This window comes from Paroedura picta, chromosome 9, assembly GCF_049243985.1.
Source record: "Paroedura picta isolate Pp20150507F chromosome 9, Ppicta_v3.0, whole genome shotgun sequence".
NCBI lineage: Eukaryota > Metazoa > Chordata > Lepidosauria > Squamata > Gekkonidae > Paroedura > Paroedura picta.
In genome coordinates, this window is record NC_135377.1 from 21,540,513 (window position 1) to 21,560,851 (window position 20,339).

Sequence of the window (20,339 nt, forward strand, 5' to 3'; positions counted from 1 at the left end):
GTGTGTATGAAAGGAAAAGATGTCTTGCACTTCATTTCCTTTTTAGACAGTGTGAAGGTAGCTGCTGTTTGTCAAAAACAAGCTCAGGCCCAGCTATGTTCTCCTAGGTAATTTAAGTCAAGAGTTGAGAGTGGCTGGGAGAGCCAAAGATTAACCGTGGGCTCAGCTGTTTCCTGCAACTCTCCTCATATTGGAAGAATCATCCAAATATGCGGGCTCATTAAAATATCAGTCCACTGAGATAATCACAATCATCAGGGAATAATCCAAGCTCCTGCCTCTGACTGCAATGTGACATTTTTTTAACAGCAGAATTCTCAACATGGTACGTGACACCAAACTAGGAATGAAGTACAGATTGCTTTGGGGATGTCCCATCAGTGGCAATCCTGCCCAGCTGCACCTCCATTTCGTGACACTATGGAAACAGTCCCTGTACTTGGCAAGACCCTTCCCAAAGAAGGTTTTATACCCAACTTTTCTCTGCTTTAAGGAATCTCAAATCATCTTCCTTTCCCCTCTCCGTAACAGGAACCTTGTGAGGTAGGTGAGACTGAGAGAGTTCTGAGAGAACTATGGATCCAAGGTCACCCAGCAGGCTTCATGTGGAGGAGCGTGAAAGCAGACCTGGTTCTCCAGGTTAGAGACTACTTGACTACTACACCATGCTGGGTTTGAACCATCCTATGCATCAAGCAGATTTGGAATCCCTCTGCCTCCCAACAAATACCTCCCAACAGCTCAAGGCAGGCAGAGGGGGAAAAGGGCATCTGAGGGTGATGTTAAGCTGCTGTCGGAAGCCAACTAAAAACATCAAATTGTCCTGCTACAGAAATGGAAGTGGGGCATATGAGCACCTGAAGTCACAACAGCAGTGGGGCTGAACGGAAAGGGTTTACCCTCTGTGCGTGCTGTTTATCTGAACATGCTGAGCAACCAAGATCTGGATAACAAAGCTTTTACCACACCAAAGGGATATAATTTTCTCCAGGGAGAATTTGATTTGGAGAGGCGCCATTTTTTGGTGGGTTTCCTATAGGCATAATGTTGCAATGGTTTTTCCTTGTGGGTTTTCCCTTTTCTTTTCTCATTACAAAACAGTCTCTGGGACTTTGTGTAAAGTTTTCTATTGATAAGCTATGTTTGGCTTAAATACCTCCCTTGGAATGTAGCATGGAAGTTCTGAAATGAATTATAGTTCTCTCTCTCTCTCTCTCTCTCTCTCTCTCTCTCTCTCTCTCTCTCTCTCTCTCTCTCTCAATATAGCAAAATAATATTCAGCTCAGTCACATTTCCAGCAAAATATGCATCACTTGTAGGTTTGCTAGCTTGAAAAGAAATGTCAGGGAAACACAATCTATACATGCTTACATATGCCTAAATTAGGCTAAATGTGTGTCTAGGAAGGAAAAACCTGCAGCTCACAGGCATTATTCTCTGTCTGTGTCTGGCAAATTAATGTCAATCTGTTTTTCTAAATTTAGCCTAGCATAGATAATCAGACCAAATCACACAAAGTACAGAAGATGTTGCATTTGGAGCTGTTCGGAAATACAGAGTTTTTAGGTGTGGTGGGATGAGGACCACGGGACAGCAGAAGATGTGGTCAGCTATCGCTATATCTTGCCATCATTTTTTTTGGGTGGGGGGGGCGAATGTTGAACTAAAGGGGCATATGGGCCTGCCCTACTGACCGGCCAATTGCCTTGGATTCTTCTCCTATATTCCTCCTAATGGAGGGAATGGATAATGATTCTGCTTGTTGTTATGCTGTTAGCTTTCAGATGTTTTAAATATTTATATGTTTTATAGTTTTATTGTTATACTAGGGGCCAAGCCCAATGCATTCAGGAATCCAACGGGCACTAGAGTGGGGTGGAAGAACTCTGAGGATGGCCTCCCCCTCCCCCCAGGACCTGGAAAGGCTGCAGGCAGCTTTTAGGGAACTCACGGGCAGGGGCAACTCTCACACAGCAGGGATCTGCAGCCTCCAAGCCTCAGAGGGGAGTGGAAGGAGGAGGGGGGTGGTCAGGGGTGGGGGACGGAAGGTGATTGACTGGCTGCTGGACAGAAAGGAAGGTCAGTTGGAGGAAGAGGTCAGGGGCAGGACAGCCGCCCTGAGTGGGTGTTAAATGCTGAGTGGCACTTAAGCCATGAGACACGCTCCTCCTCCTAGTCCTTACCAGAAATATATTACGCAGAACAGATGGAACAGATTGTTATACTGTACACTGCCCCGAGATGACCGGCTCATGAGGGGTGGGTTATAAATGTAAACCTAAATAAATGTGCTAAAAACATTTCATAGTGTTTCCTCATTAGGCTTGGTGCCCAGGCCCCAAATCATCCTCATCACTCTCCTCTGTACCTTCTCAATTCTATCCATGTCCTTTTTGAAGTGAGGCCTCCAGAACTACACACTGTACTCCAGGTGTGGTCTGATCCGCACTATATACAGTGGAAATACAGCATCTCGCAACTTTGATGTGATGCCTCTGTTGATACAGCCCAAGACTACTTCCCATGTGTACCTCTTTACAGATAACTTCTAATTTACTGTGCCATTATGCATCCAGTGACGTGGACATTAACTCACAAAAGCTAGGCCACAATAAATGTGTTCATTTTTAAGTCACTATTATAATTTTGCTGTGATGATTTAACAGCGTCTTGATAATTATCGTTTCCCTTGAAGGACAAGCTAGCAAGGCTAACGCCATTTCAATAAGAGACCAAAAAAATGCCATTATATAATCATATATTGTTACAGGAAACAACTATCAGCACAGCAAGCCATTTCTGGCCAATACACACAATAAGCAGACATAAAGAACAGGATGGGGTAAAAGTGGGATGGAAAGTCCCTGGTCAAGCGAGAAGCCTGGGGACAAGCTGTTGATACTGAGGATCTATTCAAAGAGCTTGGAAAGTCCCTTCTGCAGAACTGATGACCCAAAAAATGATTACCACACATCATCTACTTGGCTGTCTGCTTGAAGAAGATAGGTCTGCGTGATGACTATATACTTTGATAGGCATAAAAGATGCCAAAATGATTCAGTCATAGAGGACATCTGCATATGTCCATGATTGTTTGGTTGAATGTATAGCAAATTAATTCACCAAGAGTAAGGTGAACCTCCTGGTTCTCTGTTTTGCCATTTTACCATAGAGTTTTGCCCAAATCTCAGAGCATTGCTCGGATATCACAGCATGATATAATGACAGCCACATGGCTTGGGCCTTACTCTTTCTTCTGGTAAGTCCCCACCCCCCCACACACACACACAAACTTCCCACCAGCAACTCTACAGACGCTTCTGTTTCTACCTTCTCATAAGGAAGGACTCCCTGGAGAAGAGCCTAATGCTGGGAGCGATTGAGGGCAAAAGAAGAAGGGGACGACAGAGAACGAGGTGGCTGGATGGAGTCACTGAAGCAGTCGGTGCAAACTTGAATGGACTCCGGGGAATGGTAGAGGACAGGAAGGCCTGGAGGATCATTGTCCATGGGGTCACGATGGGTCAGACACGACTTCGCACCTAACAACAACAGCAATCATAATAATACTATGTAGGGTTTTTTTGAAGAAGGGTTCCTAATCCTAACATGCTTGCGGAGCTAAAGGAAACTTATTTCTTCATTTAGCAATCACCACAGAGGCTGAATGATGCTAACAGTGCAGGAATCAGCAAGAAGGAGAAGAAAGATAGCGCTTTGATTAGGATCGCATTATAAATACTCATATTTTTCCCACCGCATTTCATAAAAATTCAATCACACAAACATAAATTTGTGAATTTATACTTAAGCGTTGTCACTTTTATATATAGTTTTCTAGCCTTTCCCTGTGAATATATATCTGTATAAGTAACTCGCTACCAAAGAGGCCCGGAAGGTGTATTATTTCTTCTTGGGGCTAGTTAGCATCCTGCTATAACATGCAAAGGGCAAATTCTAATACATGAAAATAAGATACATGAAGTGCTTTGAGCACTGAAGGAGGAATGGTATTTAAATATTATCTGATTACTTTATAAATTATTATTATTTTTTTAAAAACTCATTTTCATCTTGGCTCAGAAGCTAAAGGAATGTTTCCGTAGGGTTGTCAAATGGATTTCCGTAACAAGCATCTTCAGACAGGGCTCCCTGCCCAGAGAATGAGGCCAATCTAGCTAATATGGAGGTCAAAGCATCTTCAGGAAGGCCACAGAGAAAGCAAATAGGTTTCATGGCCCCAGGCTTCATCTGCTTCTTTCTTCTCCGCCCTTCCTTTCCATGACCTTCTGCACAGATTGCCTCCTCCCCAGCTGCATTCCTGCTTCAACACAGGACCACACAGCCTCCTTTCTTCAAGATAAAAACAAAACCTCACGTCTTTTGAGTCTGCAGTCCTTAAACCACAGACACAAATAAGATGGTTTACAGCATGGAACAAAACTCCCATTCCTCCGCCCCTCCTCCTTCCCCTCCTACTAAATAAAAATAACTCGTTTGTTTATTACATGAAGAAACCCAATTGGCTATTTCTACATAACCTCAGTGGCTTGTGTACCAGCCTGTGAATTACGGTTTGGCCATGCATCTGGGGTAAAAAGCAATTGCCCAAAACAAAACTTAAATGGAAAATGACACCAGGTCTTTGAAGACTGTAGTCTCCCGCCCACTCATTTATTCCACTGGTTCTATTCAAAACAATGGACTGTATTTCCAAGTTCTCTTCCTACCAAAACAAAAAAGCCAAGCTATAAGAGATGGATGAATGAGTGCAGATCTATGCACTGCAAGAATTTTGGTAGGCTTTGGTAAAATGCAGCAGCTGCAGCTTGAAGGGAAATAATAATGTGGTGGAAGGATTGGGGAAGATATTTTAACACATCTTCCCCTGCCATTCCGCTTGTGCTCTTGTTGAATGGTTCCATTTCTAGGATATCAAATGCTAGCTTGGTGTAGTGGTTAAGAGTGGCAGCTTCTAATTTGGCAAGCTGGGTTTGATTCCCCGCTCCTCTACATGCAGCCAGCTGGGTGACCTTGGGCAAGTCAAAGAACAGTCCTGTCAGTGCTCTCTCAGCCCTACCTACCTCACAGGGTGTCTGTTGTGGGGAGAGGAAGGGAAGGTGATTGGAAGCTGCTTTGAGACTCCTTTGGGCAGTGAAAAGTGGGGTATAAAAACCAACTCTTATTTTGTTTTTTATTTCATTTGTATACTGTCAATCCCACCATCACCATCACCTCCATTACTTCTAGGTTGGAATTCTGTAAAGTTCCATCTGAAATCTTGCATGTGTAAAGTCCAGTCAGATCACAGCAGAATTATGGTGACCCCAGCAAGGGGCTTTCAAGGCAAGTGAGAAGCAGAGGTGGTTTGCCATTGCCTTCCTCTACAGTCTTCCTTGGTGGTCTCCCATACAACATCATGGTTGACCCAGCTTAGCTTCCAAGATCTGATGAGGTCAGGCTGTACCATATTGCCTTCCTTTCCACTAAGTCTATATAGTGAGCTACAAACAATTCTGGAAATCATTGTTCACTGATATTGATTTATTGGAATTAATCAAACATTGGGCTGGATTCATCCAGCTTTTCCAGTCTATCTCACCTAATTCCCATCCTTCTGACACTCCTGTGACACCTGTTCCCATGTTCACTAGCATAGCCTTTTTGGTAGCCAGAGGAGAACCTGCAAAAAGATGGCTTGATCCAACCAAATATCCAGAATACTTTTAGAGAAACTGTAACCCATAGAAGAAAATGTTAAAAAATTATTTTCTTCTCCATTCTGGATGTTTTTCAGGCTAACCAGGAAAAAAGAGGTTAGAAATGAAAATTAAATTGGGTAATTTGTTGAAAGAATAGTTAAACAATTGTGTCATTCATTTCACTTGTGTTTGTTTTCCAAGCTCCCTTGACTACGGCATTTGAAGATGAAACTGGCTATTTACCAAAAAAAGAACTTGGTAAATACCTTAATTTTTGACATTTTCTACTGACCTCCTTAATTACCAGCAAACATTGACACTGAACTTCTGACATCTGCCATAATATATCCCACCATCCCAGTTCCTCACTGCAATAAAGCAAAATTTGTGTCCAGTGGCACAAAGTTTTATTCAAGATAAAAGCTTTGGTGTGTATACACACTTCTTCTGATACTGCGACACAGAATTTCCTTAGCTGCTACATGCAGGTAGAAGGGAGGGGTATTTTTCTATTAGGAGTACATTTTTGTCCATGCAAATGCACAGTATTTGCCGCTTGCTACTTAATTGTCCTCTTAGCTGGAAACGTTTAATCACGCTCTCCTAATACAATCAACCACGCTCACGGTGAACCCGCCCTCATAAATGAATTATCCAATCATCTTTTAAAACTAACCTTTAAAATAGTAAAACCTAAATGTTGAAACGATGGATCATATTTTGCTTTTGAATAATGACCACCTTGCAAGAGGCTCCCATGCTTTAGTCATCCATTTCTTGGAAGTGTGGGCAACAACTCTACAAAAGGTTAAGATGCTTTTTCATGCCAGAGGGCCAGGCAAGGTATTAATCTGTTTGCAGGTGCCACCTAATGCAAACAAAGACTTTTATGCAGACAGATACATCACCACATTTTCCATAATAATAGCAGATCAAATCTCGTATATAGAAAAAGATGGAAAGAACTCCCAGAATCATCTGATTTTACCAATTTCTCCCTAATCCCTTAAAAGCCCTTTCCCCACATCAAGTAGGTTTTGCGATGGCCAGATGTGATTCAACAATGCCCAGTCCCTAGCTTTATCCCCCTCTAGAATATTAAATAGGATACGCAATAGAATTATCTGTCATTCCCCCGCCAAAATTTAGAATAAATAAGACTGCTACCAGCAGAGAGGTACAAACTCTTGAGCAAAGCAAGAAAAAGCGAAAATGAGGATGACATCGAGATGGGAAATCAGTGGCTACTTAGGGGCCAACAAAAACTTCAGTCTGCAGGCAGGATAGCTCTGAGGTCTGCTTTTGTTGGAGAAAATGCTTGTGGAAGGGGCAAAACAAGAAGAATAAGGGGGTGGTGGGTGTTGAGTTGTTTTCCATTGAGGGGTTGGTAGTGGTAACTGCTTCACGAAACAAAGAGCTTGGGCTGAGCTCAAGACAGAATTCCGGCTAGAGTGGGAGAGAATGTGGAGTTTGGGTGGTATGTTGTAACCGCTGGCCAGCGATGATAAAAGCTTTTGCACATAGTTTACTTAATTAATTTTGTGAACAAGGAAGTCTATGAAAATTCAAGCTGGGTTAGCTACGACAGTGTTTATATAATGCTCACTTCTGGCTTTGAGACAATTTTATCAATTCATCCCTCATGCTATGTCACACTTTGAAGATGTGATTGCAACCACATTCCATGAAATGCAGAAATCCTGCTATATTTTACTGTCAGAAACAAAAAAAAAAAAAATGGGGGGGGGCTAGAACTGGAAATAAAAGACCCCAACTGGTTGCCGACAAAAGTTGTTCAAATTATATTACTTCTATTGTGCACAATTTTTATCAGATGTTTGATCTGGGATCCCCAAAATGATTTCGATTTTACTTTGCGTAAGAGACAGGATCGATGATGCTTGTTTCTTTTCCTGTTACAGCTTTTGGGAGGACACTGGTTTCTTTACAAGAATTATAAAAAATTGACATTTGCATATTATTGTCATTAGATTGGTAATAGCATAATTAGATTTAAGTTAAATGGACACTCCATATATAACTATGGATCCCGTGGAGTGTAGTATAGACTCTAGAGTCTAGAGCTAGGCCAGAAAAGACCACAGTTTAATTCTCCCTTAAAACATGAAATTCACTGGATGACCCTGAACCAGTCCCTCTCACTTAATCTATTTGTCTTTCAGAGGTTTTGGGAGGATGAGATGAAACACAGAAGAGCCATATATAAATGTTATATATAAAAGTTTTATCCTGCCCTTCTTCCCAGGAGCACAGGATTTTAAGTTAGCTATCTTTCATATTATTTTAATAAAATAAAGGAATGATGGATTTTGGGGGGAAATAAATAAAACAGGAGATCTTCCAGTTTAGTAAATCCCACTGGGGCTATGATTTGACCTGAGATCTTCCGTTTGATCTTTTCTTTGCGTGGATGCCGATTGCATCTGATGCCCTTAGTACAAAAGCTGGACTACACACCCTCCCCTCATTCATACACTAAATACTGACTGGAGTTGCCAGAGACCTCCCAGAATGACCACTGATCTTCAAGCTTCAAAGATTAGTTCCCTTGGGGAAAATGGTGGCTTTGGAAGGTAACTCCATGGCATTATACTCAGCTGAGGTGTCTCCCCTCCCCAAACCATGCCCTCCCCCTAATCTCTAGGAGTTTCCCTATCGGGGATTCACAAGCCTGGCTCTGATTCTGGGTTGAAACAATCATCTTGTAGGCCAGGAGTAGTCAACCTGTGGTCCTCCAGATGTCCATGGACTACAATTCCCATGAGCCCCAGCCAGCAAGAGCGCTGGCAGGGTCTCATGGGAATTGTAGTCCATGGACATCTGGAGGACCACAGGTTGACTACCTCTGTTGTAGGCCATGGCTTGTTTGCACAATTGCTCAAGCCTTTACATTTTAAGTCAGAAATAGAAAGTTGAACTGGAGAAGGAGCCTGCTAGAGAGCGTTGCATTCTACCATACCACTTACTTTGTGCATCTTGTAGTATTGTTCGGCTCCTACTCCACCTTGTTCCTCTCCCGTCCACAGCACTAAGCGCAGAGTCCTCTTAGGCCGGAGTCCTAGGAAATTTACCACCACCAAAAAAAAATAAAGAAGAAAAGAAAAAAAGATTGATTAAAAAAAACCCCACCAGTCTTTTCAATGGAAAAGTTGTTTTTTATACTCTGCTTAGCAGCTTACAATTGCCTTCCATTCCTCTCAACAGACATTCTGTGAAGCAGGAAGGGCTGAGAGAGTCTAAGAGAACTACGACTGACCCAAATTCACCCAGCTGGCTTCATGTGAAAGAGGAGTATGGAATCAAACCTGGTCCTTCTAAGTAGGCAAGATCTGATGAGATCAGCCTTTGCCATTTTACCTTCCCTTGGAGGAAATAATGAAAAGAGAACGAGGTGCCCATTGTAAGTCTTTGTGGGTGACCCACACTGAGAAAGTGGAATCCCCGATCTTGCGGTTTGGGTGCGCATGCTGACACATGAAACTGCCTTATGGTGCTGGCATTTCAAGGTCATCATTGCTTGTTTTGAGTTGCAGAGGTTTTCAGGCCGAGGTCTTTCACATCACCCACGACATGCTCCTTCCTTTAACTGGAGATACCCGGTCATCTTAAAATTGCACAATGTATAAGTAACGTGGCGTATAAATCAATATCAATATTCAGTATATAATAAGGTGACCAGATTTTAACATTGGTAAAGCGGGACACCATTGACCGGGGGGGGGGGGGGTCTTGATTAAAAAATTGGTCTACATGGAACAACAAAAAGTTGTTCTATATGGAACAACAAAAAGAATGCATAGAACGCAAAAATAGTATTGTAATATATATATTTTTTAATTTTAACATAAGTACAATTTGCCAGGTACCCCCAGATGTCCCTCCAAAAGTGGGACAATCTGGTCACCTTGGTATATAATAATAAAATATCAATAAAAATCAAAAAATAAAAAATAAAAATCAATAACGTATCAATCACTCCCTCCTTTTTACTCGCCGCTCTGGCAGTGGGGTTTTTTAAAAATTCTTTTAATGGGTATTTTAATGGGGTAAGACTATTGTTACCCGCCATGAGCCTGCAGGGAGTGGCGGGAAATAATAATAATAATAATAATAATAATAATAATAATAATAATAATAATAATAACAACAACAACAACAACAACAACAACAACAACAACAACAACAACAACAACAAAGTAGCAGACTAAAGGGAAAGCCACAGAATCATGAAAAAGCTCTGTATAAGCACCAGCAAGCAGGACGCATGCAAAGAGGGAAGAGACCTGGCGTTTTCAAAGGCAAGCCCTCCAAACATCGAAGGGATTTGCTAATGTACTTCTCAGTTACCATTACAGTGTAGGATTAGAGGCTTCTTCCCATTTCAAAACAGCCAGATGGCCAATGATGTCATATTAAGATAATAAAACAGTAATCAGCCTTGTACATAGCTGCTGGTCGGGGTCAGATAAGGTGTGCTTAAAAACAAAAATCAAGTCTGCTCAGTTGCCCAAAAACATATGCGTTGAGGAACATCGAACGTGAGTCATACCTGATGATACAGCTGCGAAAGTCACAGAGGCCTTTACACATCTTATACGCTCCCCCACACACACACACACACACACACACACATACCCTGTGTAGGGTAAGACAAGTTCAGGGATATTTTTTTCAGTGGGAAAGTGGCAGGGGGGAGAGGATTAAAGAGTGCCTTGCCTTTCCCCATCAATGATATCTTTCAGAAAGTTTGACAATGGAAAAGAAGAAGAAGAGTTGGTTCTTATATGCCGCTTTTCTCTACCCGAAGGAGGCTCAAAGCGGCTTACAGTCACCTTCCCATTCCTCTCCCCACAACAGACACCCTGTGGGGTGGGTGAGGCTGAGAGAGCCCTGATATCACTGCTGAGTCAGAACAGCTTTATCAGTGCTGTGATGAGCCCAAGGTCACCCAGCTGGCTCCATGTGGGGGAGTGCACAATCGAACCCAGCTCACCAGAAGTCCGCACTCCTAAACACTACACCAAACTGACAGGAAGCGATCATAGGTTTGTGCGTGGCGGTGTCTGAATTGGCTGTTTCAGCCAGTACTGGCTGTGTCGGCCTGGAACGGCCAATTCGGACGCCACCATGTACAACCCTAGAGCAACAAGACACCCAAAAGTGGATTTTTCATCTGGGTAGCACATGCCTAGCTTGTCATGTGCTGCAAAGATTGGCTTAGTCAGTAAAGATGTGATGCAATCGTACCCAGGCACACCCCTGTTCACAAGTTATGGCTAACACACGTACAATCTAAGTATAGTGTATACTTGATGGTTGAGTAATTCTCACGTTACATTCAACCCATGTACCGGTCAAACGTGTGAGTGAAAACCCTACATTTAGCCGTGCACTGGTCCCCGGTTTCATGTCTAAAGAGAATGCCTGTTGGCTGGTGTACACATGTACAAGCAGGTTGTACGTGCAATAAGTATGACACGTGAACAGGGCTCGTAGCACAGAATCATCTCTGGGATTGTTGACAGATTTGTCTGGGCCCTGGGGAGAAGGTTGCTTATGCATAAATGAGTAAAATACTTTTGGCTATGAGTTGAAAGCTGGAAAGTCAGCAGGGAACAAACTAGAAACTGCAACATTTTGGCAGGCCAGTTGCAAGAAACGGGGTTTCCCAGAATAAGTAGTTTTTGTGTTATCCCTGAAAACAATCTAGGGATGGAGAGGACATTGCACAGAGATGATGATGGCCCATCACCACCCATTCACTGGAATCTTAAAAACTGTCACTTTCTTTTCTTTCAAAGACGTTTTCATATAAACACAAAACAAGTAACACACAATGATTACAAAGAAGTGCATGAAACTACTCTATATCCTGGGTCAAACCATTAATCTATTAAGGCCAATACTGTCTGCTCTGACTGGGGCAGTTCTCTGGGGTCTCAACAAAGAGTCTTTCGCATCACTTAGTACCTGATTCCTTTAACCGGTGATGCCAGAGACTAACTCCGGGACCTTCTTGACCTTGGTACCTTATGCTCTATCTCTGGGCCATAGACTCTCCCACAAAATAAGAGCCAACTCTAGCCCTATTCTCAAGTTATAGTGAATGTAACTGGAATGTATGTGCAATCCATGTACAGTGTACATTTTATTTCTCTTTATTCTTGTACTGAGCAATTCTCATGTCATGGACATCACATTTCCAACCTCACATTTATCTACACACTGGTCCCTAGTTTCATTTGTAAAGTGAATGCACATTGGCTCTTCCTTACAACCGGTTGTGCGCACATACATGCAGGATATAGGTGAGTTCTTTGTAACACATGAAGAGGTCTAATGTTACAGCCCATCATTCTTCAGGAACATTTGTTGTTAACTTGTGGCATTTTAGCATTGTTCGTCATTTTAAAAAGCTCAAATGGTTGAATATTGTCCTGAAATCTCATACTGTAATCGTCAGTGAATAAAATCAATTTTTCTATTAACTTACCAGCTAATTCATCCCTTCCCTTCTTTAAAAAATACATTAGTTTAAGAATCAAAGCAATTGATGGACTTTGTGGCCACCAACCAGCTCTCTGGTCCCTGAATTTGTTCACGTGGACACATGTCACTGTGTCCTGGGTGTTTCTTAATGGGTGTCCTGCAGGGGCCTCCTTTTGGGAAAACTGACTAGCGGAACATAGGCACACCACATGGATCCATGCAAAAGAGGAAAGTGCAAATTAAGAAACAAAAGATTTGCAGCTTTTGTCTTGTTCATGAGCATGTACGGAACAGCTAAATCCTTTCAGACTCTTTTGTCATTCTCTCTTTAATCAGCTGGGATATTAAACTGAGGTGTAGGTAGGGATGTGCAATAGTGTTTTAATTGGGGGTTTTTTTTTTTTTTTTGGTTCAGGTCTGTTGGACCTGAAAAAAAAAAATCTCCTGATTTCCAAATGTGAAATGTTTGACTGGGATGGGGAAGGGTGTTTTATCCGCCATCTGTGGGATCATTAACTTCTTGTGATTACTGGGGTTTCTAATTTGAAAGTGATTGTATCGGTTTGTATTGTTATGTTTTATTCTGTTTTATCTTGTTGCAAGCCACCTCAAGTTGACTTTGTTGGGAGGGGCAGGATAGAAATTAAATTATAAACAAACAAACAAAAATATCCCAGATCCCAATAGCAGATCCCAGTTTAAACCAGTAAGGTATTTTTGTGTACAGATTTCCAGCTTGGGTAGATCTGAATGCACACCCCTAGGTGTAGGTTGTGACATGTGAGTGTTGCCGCTTTTGAGAGGTTTAGCAAAATGAATTACTTTCGTCTTCTTGAAGATATTGCTTTCTTTCATTTCTGGCTTATAGTCTAGGTCTGATCTCTTTTAAATCCATTTATGCAGCTGAAATATAATACAAGCAGGATGTGTATGACATGTTTCATTATGGCTGTTCATTCGTTTTTGGCATCACCTCCCAGCTTTTCCATTCCGGGAGGGGGAAGGAGGTGATCTGATTTCACAAGGCATAAGAGATTCCCTGAATGCCACTGGCATTTAACTGTCTGAGTGGAAACTTACTCAACACCTTTTAAACAGCACCCGATGACAATACAACAGACTATCTATAACTTGGATGCAGAAAACAAGCACGCCGGCTACATTTTTAGATGCATATTTTGTTACAGGAGCCTTAGACTCATGTGTCAAACACATGACTAAGATACAATCCCATGCCGGGTTCTGCATCTTTTTCTATAAATAAAACGGGGAGACTAAATATGTTCTCCTACAATGGCCCGCATCAACTTAAAAAAAAAAATCTTGAGGGTGTTTCAATGTCTTAATTGACACAGGGAAATTATTCCCCCCCCCCAATTAAAACCAGTTGGGCTACAGCGATCAATTTATCTATACCATTTTAAATTCTATTCACCCTCGCAGTCCAGAAGCATTGATATAGGTTTACCCAGTTCTAGGTACATATACAGGGCAATCCTGTGCAAAGTTACTCCAGCCTAACCTATTAACATAAATAGACTTAGGCTAGAGTAAATCTGTATAGCAGCCTTTTGACCTGAAATATTTTTCAGGCTTTGAGGAGCCCCAGAAGTGGTGACAGCGCTTTCAGAGAAGTGGACATGGAAGTCAGATGCAGGAGCCAGCCAGCCAGCCAGCCAGCCAGCCAGCCAGCCAGCCAGCCAGCCAGCCAGCCAGCCAGCCAATCAATCAATCAATCAATCAATCAATCAATCAAATCAATCAATCAATCAATCAACCAACCATTTTCCATTTTCATTGTGGAGAAAGAGTCTAGGCCTGTAGCGCAACAGGAGAAGTGGGCTCCGGTGACATCTAGTGATGTCTTTGGCCATCCAAACGTCTAGGAAAGGCCATGGAAACCCCGGGGAGCTTCTGCATAACCCCACAGTTCCCTGGAGCCCTGATTGAGAATTCTCTGTTGTATAGGATGGCAATGATGCTGCGTTTTACCAGTGACCCCTGCTACACTGGGGCCTGGAGAAGGAACACGAGTGCAGATGTGTATGGCTTGCTGGCCCGAAGGCAGGATTCTTGCAATAAAGTACTTTTAGAACTAGATCCCTAAAGCCAGTCCTAGAAAATTACCTGACTTCAGTGTTTTGTACTATTGAAGACTAAGAATCACTTTCTAGAGCAGTCTCATGCAGAGCACACTGGAATAATCCTACCTGCGTGTGATCACTGTATGAAGGTGAAGAGCCGTTTTTTGTACCCCGCTTTTTGCTACCTGAAGGAGTCTCAAAGCGGCTCACAATCACCTTCTCTTCATCTCCCCACAACAGACATCCTGTGAGGTAGGCGAGGCTGAGAGAACTCTGAGAGAACTGTGATCAGCATAAGGTCAGCCCAGCTGGCTGCATCTGAAGGAGGAGTGGGTAATCAAACTCAGATCTCCAGGTTATTTATTTATTGGCTTTATTTATTTTCGAGGCCACCGCTTTTAACCACCACACAAAGCTGACTCATGTTCAATGTATGGTCTACTAAGACTCCTAGATCCTTTTCGCATATACTACTGCCAAGACAAGTCTCCCCCATCTTATATTGGTGTATTTGGTGTTTCCTACCTAAATGCAGAACTTAAATTTGTCCCTATTGAACTTCATTGTATTCAGTTTAGCCCACTTCTCGAGCCTATCAAGATCATCCTGTATTCTGCTGCTGTCTTCAATTGTGTTTGCTACCCCTCCCAGTTTAGTATCATCTGCAAATTTAATAAGCATCCCCTCTAATTCCGCATCCAAATCATTTATAGATATGTTGAACAACACAGGCCCCAGGACAGATCCTTGCTTGCATCATTCTTCTTACTGCTGTTTTGATTGCTGTGGGATTTATTGCTACTTTTATTGCTAGTTCTCCTTGCCAATGACATGGGGGATTATGCTTTACTTCTTTTTATTGGTGAATGTGCTGCAGGTTTAATAGTTGTTGGAACCTGTCTTGAAAGCAATGATTTTTCAAAGGATGAGTTCTTTATATCACAAATATATAAATGCCAGATAAATGATTGTACCTCTGGCACTATATTCAGGTATACTTCTGACTTTGTCAGTGCTGGGACAGATCATTGTGGCTGGCTACCTCCCTCACATTCTGTGTGCTAATCTCCTAGAGGTTGGCTACTGCTGGCTATTAAGCTAGTTCTGATGGTCTTATCCAAAAAAATAATACTTATTGTCCCACTCTCATTGCACCAGAATTTGGAGTCATCTGACAAAATGTATTGGCAGTAGATTGCGAGCAAACCAAAAAATGTACTTGTTCAAACATGGTACAGTAAAATCTGGGATAACCGCCGCATATTACGGTGATGACCACTGTCATGGATAGCATCAGATTTGGGGAGGTCCTGCTTTCTATAGCTATTGTCCATGAACCTGGAACATCCATGGAACATCCATGTTTGAATATCAGTTGTTTGGGAGCGAACCTGACAGGCAGCTGTTGACTTCATGATCTGCATGTAGACTTTCTGGAAACACCTATATCAGCTGACCTTGGCCATGTTCATTCATGCTACACTAACCTTGAGGCTGAGGCTGCCCTTGAGAACAATCCAGACATTTCATTTGGATGCTGTAGCATGCTTACTATTTGGAGCTAGATGCAATAGACATATGGCACCTGTTTGGACAGTCTGTCATTGGTATCCTATTTGTCTTTGAGGTCAGTTCAAGGCACTCATGATTGCCTGTTAAAGCCCTTTATGACATGGGATCCACACATCGAGGGGACTGCATCTCCCATTATGCTCCACTGTAGCCGTTCTGCAGACTAAGGCCTATGAAATGTTCCTTCTCCCAGGAATATGAGAATTTGTGTGTGTGCTAATTTTGATCAACTGATTGTTTTAAATCTGCCTTTCTCCAAGCAAGGACTCAAGGCAGATTACAATGTTAATGCTTAGAGGAAGGCAGATTTAAAATGTCGTCAATCGATAAGTAGATCTGGGTTGCTAATGTTGGGAAAAGGATACTGTGGTAGATGGTGAACAAGGTGGGCCCTTCACCTGATTCATCAGGGCTCTTGAACTTCTAACATTTTAGCCATTCAGTTTTTCTGAATTTTTTAGAGGCAGGAAATGCCAAAGTGGAGGAGGTATGTGTTTTGAACTGCAAAGGCTACAAAGGAAAGGAGCGTGGTAAAAGATCAGCTCTGATTTCTAGGGGCAGGCATGCAATCAGAGTCTAATAATACAAGGAAGAAGAGATGATATTTGATCAAATTTTTATGGGGACAAAGAACGGCATAGAGAAGATGGAGAGAGCTCAAAAAGCTGCAGGCTGGTGTGATGGGAAACAGATTCAGGTTGCGATTCTAAAAATAAATGTGATGGAGAACAAAGAAGATAAAAGAGAGAGGAGAGGAGTTAAGAGGAAGGCACAAGAAGTTCAGTGCTGGGCTCTTCGCTTTAGTGAGGTAATAGGCCAATTAAAGTCGAAATATACCAAAGGCACACAACACTGGACATGGATTAGAGGTGTGCAGGTAAGTCATCTTTGCTGAGGTAATAACTAAGCTATGAAAGGAAGAAAAATGTGGATGCGGTGGAGAGAATTGTCTTCAGAGAATAAGGCTGTTGTGGTACTTTTTGTGTAGATCAGTTTACATTATGAAGTTAGGCTTCATTGTAAAAAGAGTGAAGTCTTCCATGAAATGTATGCCAATGTTGATGTCTGCTTGTTCATTTGTGTTGTCCTCACTATCCCCCCCTCCAGTGACATCATCACACAGAGAAATCAGAGAACTGAACGCTTTGATGTCTTCCTACGGACTGTGTGACCCACCCTCGGGTTAGCAGGTGCCTAATTTACCACTATAATGCTCTGGCAAGTATTAAGAATATTTAGCTTTATGGAATACTAGCTGGCAAGCACAACTAAGGTAAGAAATGAGTTCTCTGATTCCACATCAAGAAGGAAAATAGGAAGTTGATCCTGGACAGTCCTCCTTGCTCAACAAGGTTATGGGGCAAGTCCATTATGGCCACCCTGATCCACAAGGGAGGGCAGTATAAAGGTAAAGGTAAAGGTATCCCCTGTGCAAGCACCGAGTCATGTCTGACCCTTGGGGTGACGCCCTCTAGTGTTTTCATGGCAGACTCAATACGGGGTGGTTTGCCAGTGCCTTCCCCAGTCATGACCGTTTTACCCCCCAGCAAGCTGGGTACTCATTTTACCGACCTCGGAAGGATGGAAGGCTGAGTCAACCTTGAGCCGGCTGCTGGGATTGAACTCCCAGCCTCATGGGCAAAGCTTTCAGACGGCTGCCTTACCACTCTGCGCCACAAGAGGCTTTTTGGGCAGTATATAAATACAAATAAATTTAAATAAATAAATAAATAGATAAATGAATAAATAAATAGATAGATAGATAAATAAATACATACATACATACATACATACATACATACATACATACATACATACATATAATCCAAAGAGTAGTCTGCTGGTTCAATGAAGCTCTTCTCATGCCAAAGCAAAGCAGCTCAAAGAGGTTCAACCGCGTTTTGCTAACTGAACACAAGCAAATTTGTATGAACAAGTAAATAAATTCCACTAGCAGCCGGTTACTAAAATGGGTCTGCCTGAAATGAAAGAAAAAAACCCATTAGCAACCAGCTACTAAAACGAAATACAAAAGCAGTTTGAAAACGGCCATAAATGTCTTGTCATTTGTAGCTGCTCAGTGTTCTGGAATATGGTGCATTTTATTTTACTTATTAATAATTTTAGAATTCCTCTTGTTCGGCTTATATCCTCTTCGGTGATCATGATTAGGGAAAGGATTGTTTGCTGAGCTACATGGATGTGTCTGAACACATTCAAATGCATTCCTACAGCTGACTGCACATAATTAAAGGGAGTGGGGGAGATTAGTATACAGTTGATTTGTAGTCGGGAGAATCCTGGAGATTTGGGGATGGAACCTGGGGATGGCCAGGTTTGGGGAAGAGAGGGACCTCGGTGGGTTTAATGCCATACAGACCGCCCACCAAAGCAGCCGTCTTCTCTAGGTGAACTTTGTTCTGTGCTCTGGAGAGCAATTGTAATTCCATGAGATCTCCAGACCACTACTGGAAGGCTGGGAACTGTAGATTTGTATCTGAACAGGGACATAATAAAATCAGCATAAAACAACACTGGGCAGCCTAAAATGATATTCATTAAGTAGTTTTCAAGATGGTTGCATCTTGAACTATGAACCTGAAGAAGGTCAGGCAGGGATTCAACCCATGCACCAATCTCTTTATGTCAACAGGTCTGGCAAGCACCCCTTTAGTCTTGGAAAACCTTTTGGGTCATCCAGGCTGACTGATCTTCCTGACGGACTGACGCTCATTCTCGCTGACATCCCCATGGCTGCTGCAGTGTCATCTTCATTTCCCCTGAAACCAACAGGAGCTTGATCTGACACTGGCTTCTTTGCCCAACTCCAGGCCTAAGAAGTCTGCACTGCTATTTTTCAGTGCACCTTTCCCTTTTAAAATTGCTACTCGGTGAGCTGCCTACTAATTTTCATCCCTGGGTTGTTTAGAATCAACAGAAGCAGTCCCAGTATGTTCCACACCAGAAAGCGTCATGTTCTTTCACTCTCCTTCTGACAGAAACATAAAAATTGTTTTAGCCTTTGAACTAGACCTGGCTCTGCACTCATCATTTTGCTCCTGTCCTTTTCCAAGTGAAACAGAGATACATTTATTGTGCCGTCCATACTCTCTTCATAATGTTCTCTCTGTCTCAACGACATGGGGCCTGTCTAGTCTGAAGCTACATGGGGCATATGACATGTGCATTTACGGGGGTGTGGGGGGAGTGGGGCTTGTCCTCAGGTGTGCTTTCCATTCCAGCATTTAAAATGGTTTCTGAAGACCTGAAATCCTTTTGTCACCAAGGTCTACTCAGTACTGTCTAGCATGAAGGTATACTAAAGGCTTCTGTGAAGTCCATACTTGAAGAAGATAATGGCAAACCAAGGTTCTTTTATAGTGTGAAGAGTTTCCACTTAGACCTCTGAAAGCTAGGCTTGCCAGCCCAGCTTCAAACTCTGGGAAGAACACTTTGGGGATGGAGATTTCAAAACAGCATTGCACATGCTTCAGCGTCATTTGCGACTAGGCGCCTGGAACTGATGTGATACTCTGTGATTTCACCTGACCTCTGTGGTAAAAACAATAGAGACTGGGAAAATTCTCAGAGTGTCTCTTCATCGTGCTGATGTCATTTCTAGGGTTCCAGCCAGAGATGATGTGGCATCATGTGATGCTGTACCTCCCATTTCCCCCCAGCAACTCTACTGAGCACTAGCAGGGACTTGGAGTGACTCTGTCACAGAACAAATGGCAACCACGATGGAAACATGCCCAGGGAATGAGACTGAAAATGGTGTCAGATTTATATTTTTGCAACCTGAAAAAACGTGTAGTAATTTCAGAGGAAAGTAACTTCTGATGGCCTGTTTGAGGCCTGTATTCAATACCCTCTTTTTTAACAGGGCAGTCCGATTTTTTACATCACAAAAAATAAGCCTGATGTCCAGCCTAGCTCCTCAGGATTCTGCCACCACTTTTCACAGCACATACAAAGAGGAGGCAGGTAATAAAGTTTTAACTTCAGTTTTAACTGGACTTTGAAGGGTAGTCAGTTATTTACTCTCTAATGAACCCCATGACCGATTCCGCACGGAGACGTAAAACTCATGCCACCTCCTGCTTGCAAACGCACGGTTGGAAGCCACACATTTGCAAGCTTCCTGACAGGAGACCCCTCTTTGGTTTTTCCACTGCCTCATTGTGGCTTTTTGCCTCCCGACAAAATAGAAAGAGAAAACAATACGAACTTCTCCCCCCATTCCTCAGCTTATCAATCACTGCAACCCACCAATCCCTGCACAGCAGTTATATCGGGGACTCGAACTTCCCTCCCCCCGAGTTCTGAATTTTTTTTTTAAGTGCACTTCTGTGTTGCTATGGAAAAATGCCAAAACAATGACACATTCGCTCCTCTTTTTGGGATTCTTCATGTAATGGTCTCTATTTATGTTCGGGTAGATTTCTGATAGGCTGGCCATGGTAACTTG

General features: G+C 42.5%; 1 protein-coding gene and 1 long non-coding RNA gene across 6 annotated transcripts in view; one reads left to right on the forward strand and one right to left on the reverse strand.

Moving 5' to 3' along the window:
* Positions 1–20,339, reverse strand: part of CPQ (carboxypeptidase Q) — a 179,264-nt gene that overhangs the window by 44,913 nt on the left and 114,012 nt on the right. For 4 of the 5 annotated variants that reach the window (XM_077351843.1, XM_077351840.1, XM_077351841.1 and 1 more), the window contains one exon: positions 8,690–8,781. In XM_077351843.1, coding sequence (XP_077207958.1) covers positions 8,690–8,781 — 92 coding nt within the window. Of the gene's footprint in view, positions 1–6,378; positions 6,571–8,689; positions 8,782–20,339 lie in introns of all 5 variants that reach the window. The other variant, XR_013234034.1, reaches the window with a different exon arrangement.
* LOC143844562 (uncharacterized) lies at positions 16,642–18,936 on the forward strand. The gene is made up of 3 exons (XR_013234036.1): positions 16,642–16,745; positions 16,976–17,058; positions 18,522–18,936. It is a non-coding gene; the product is annotated as an uncharacterized LOC143844562 (long non-coding RNA).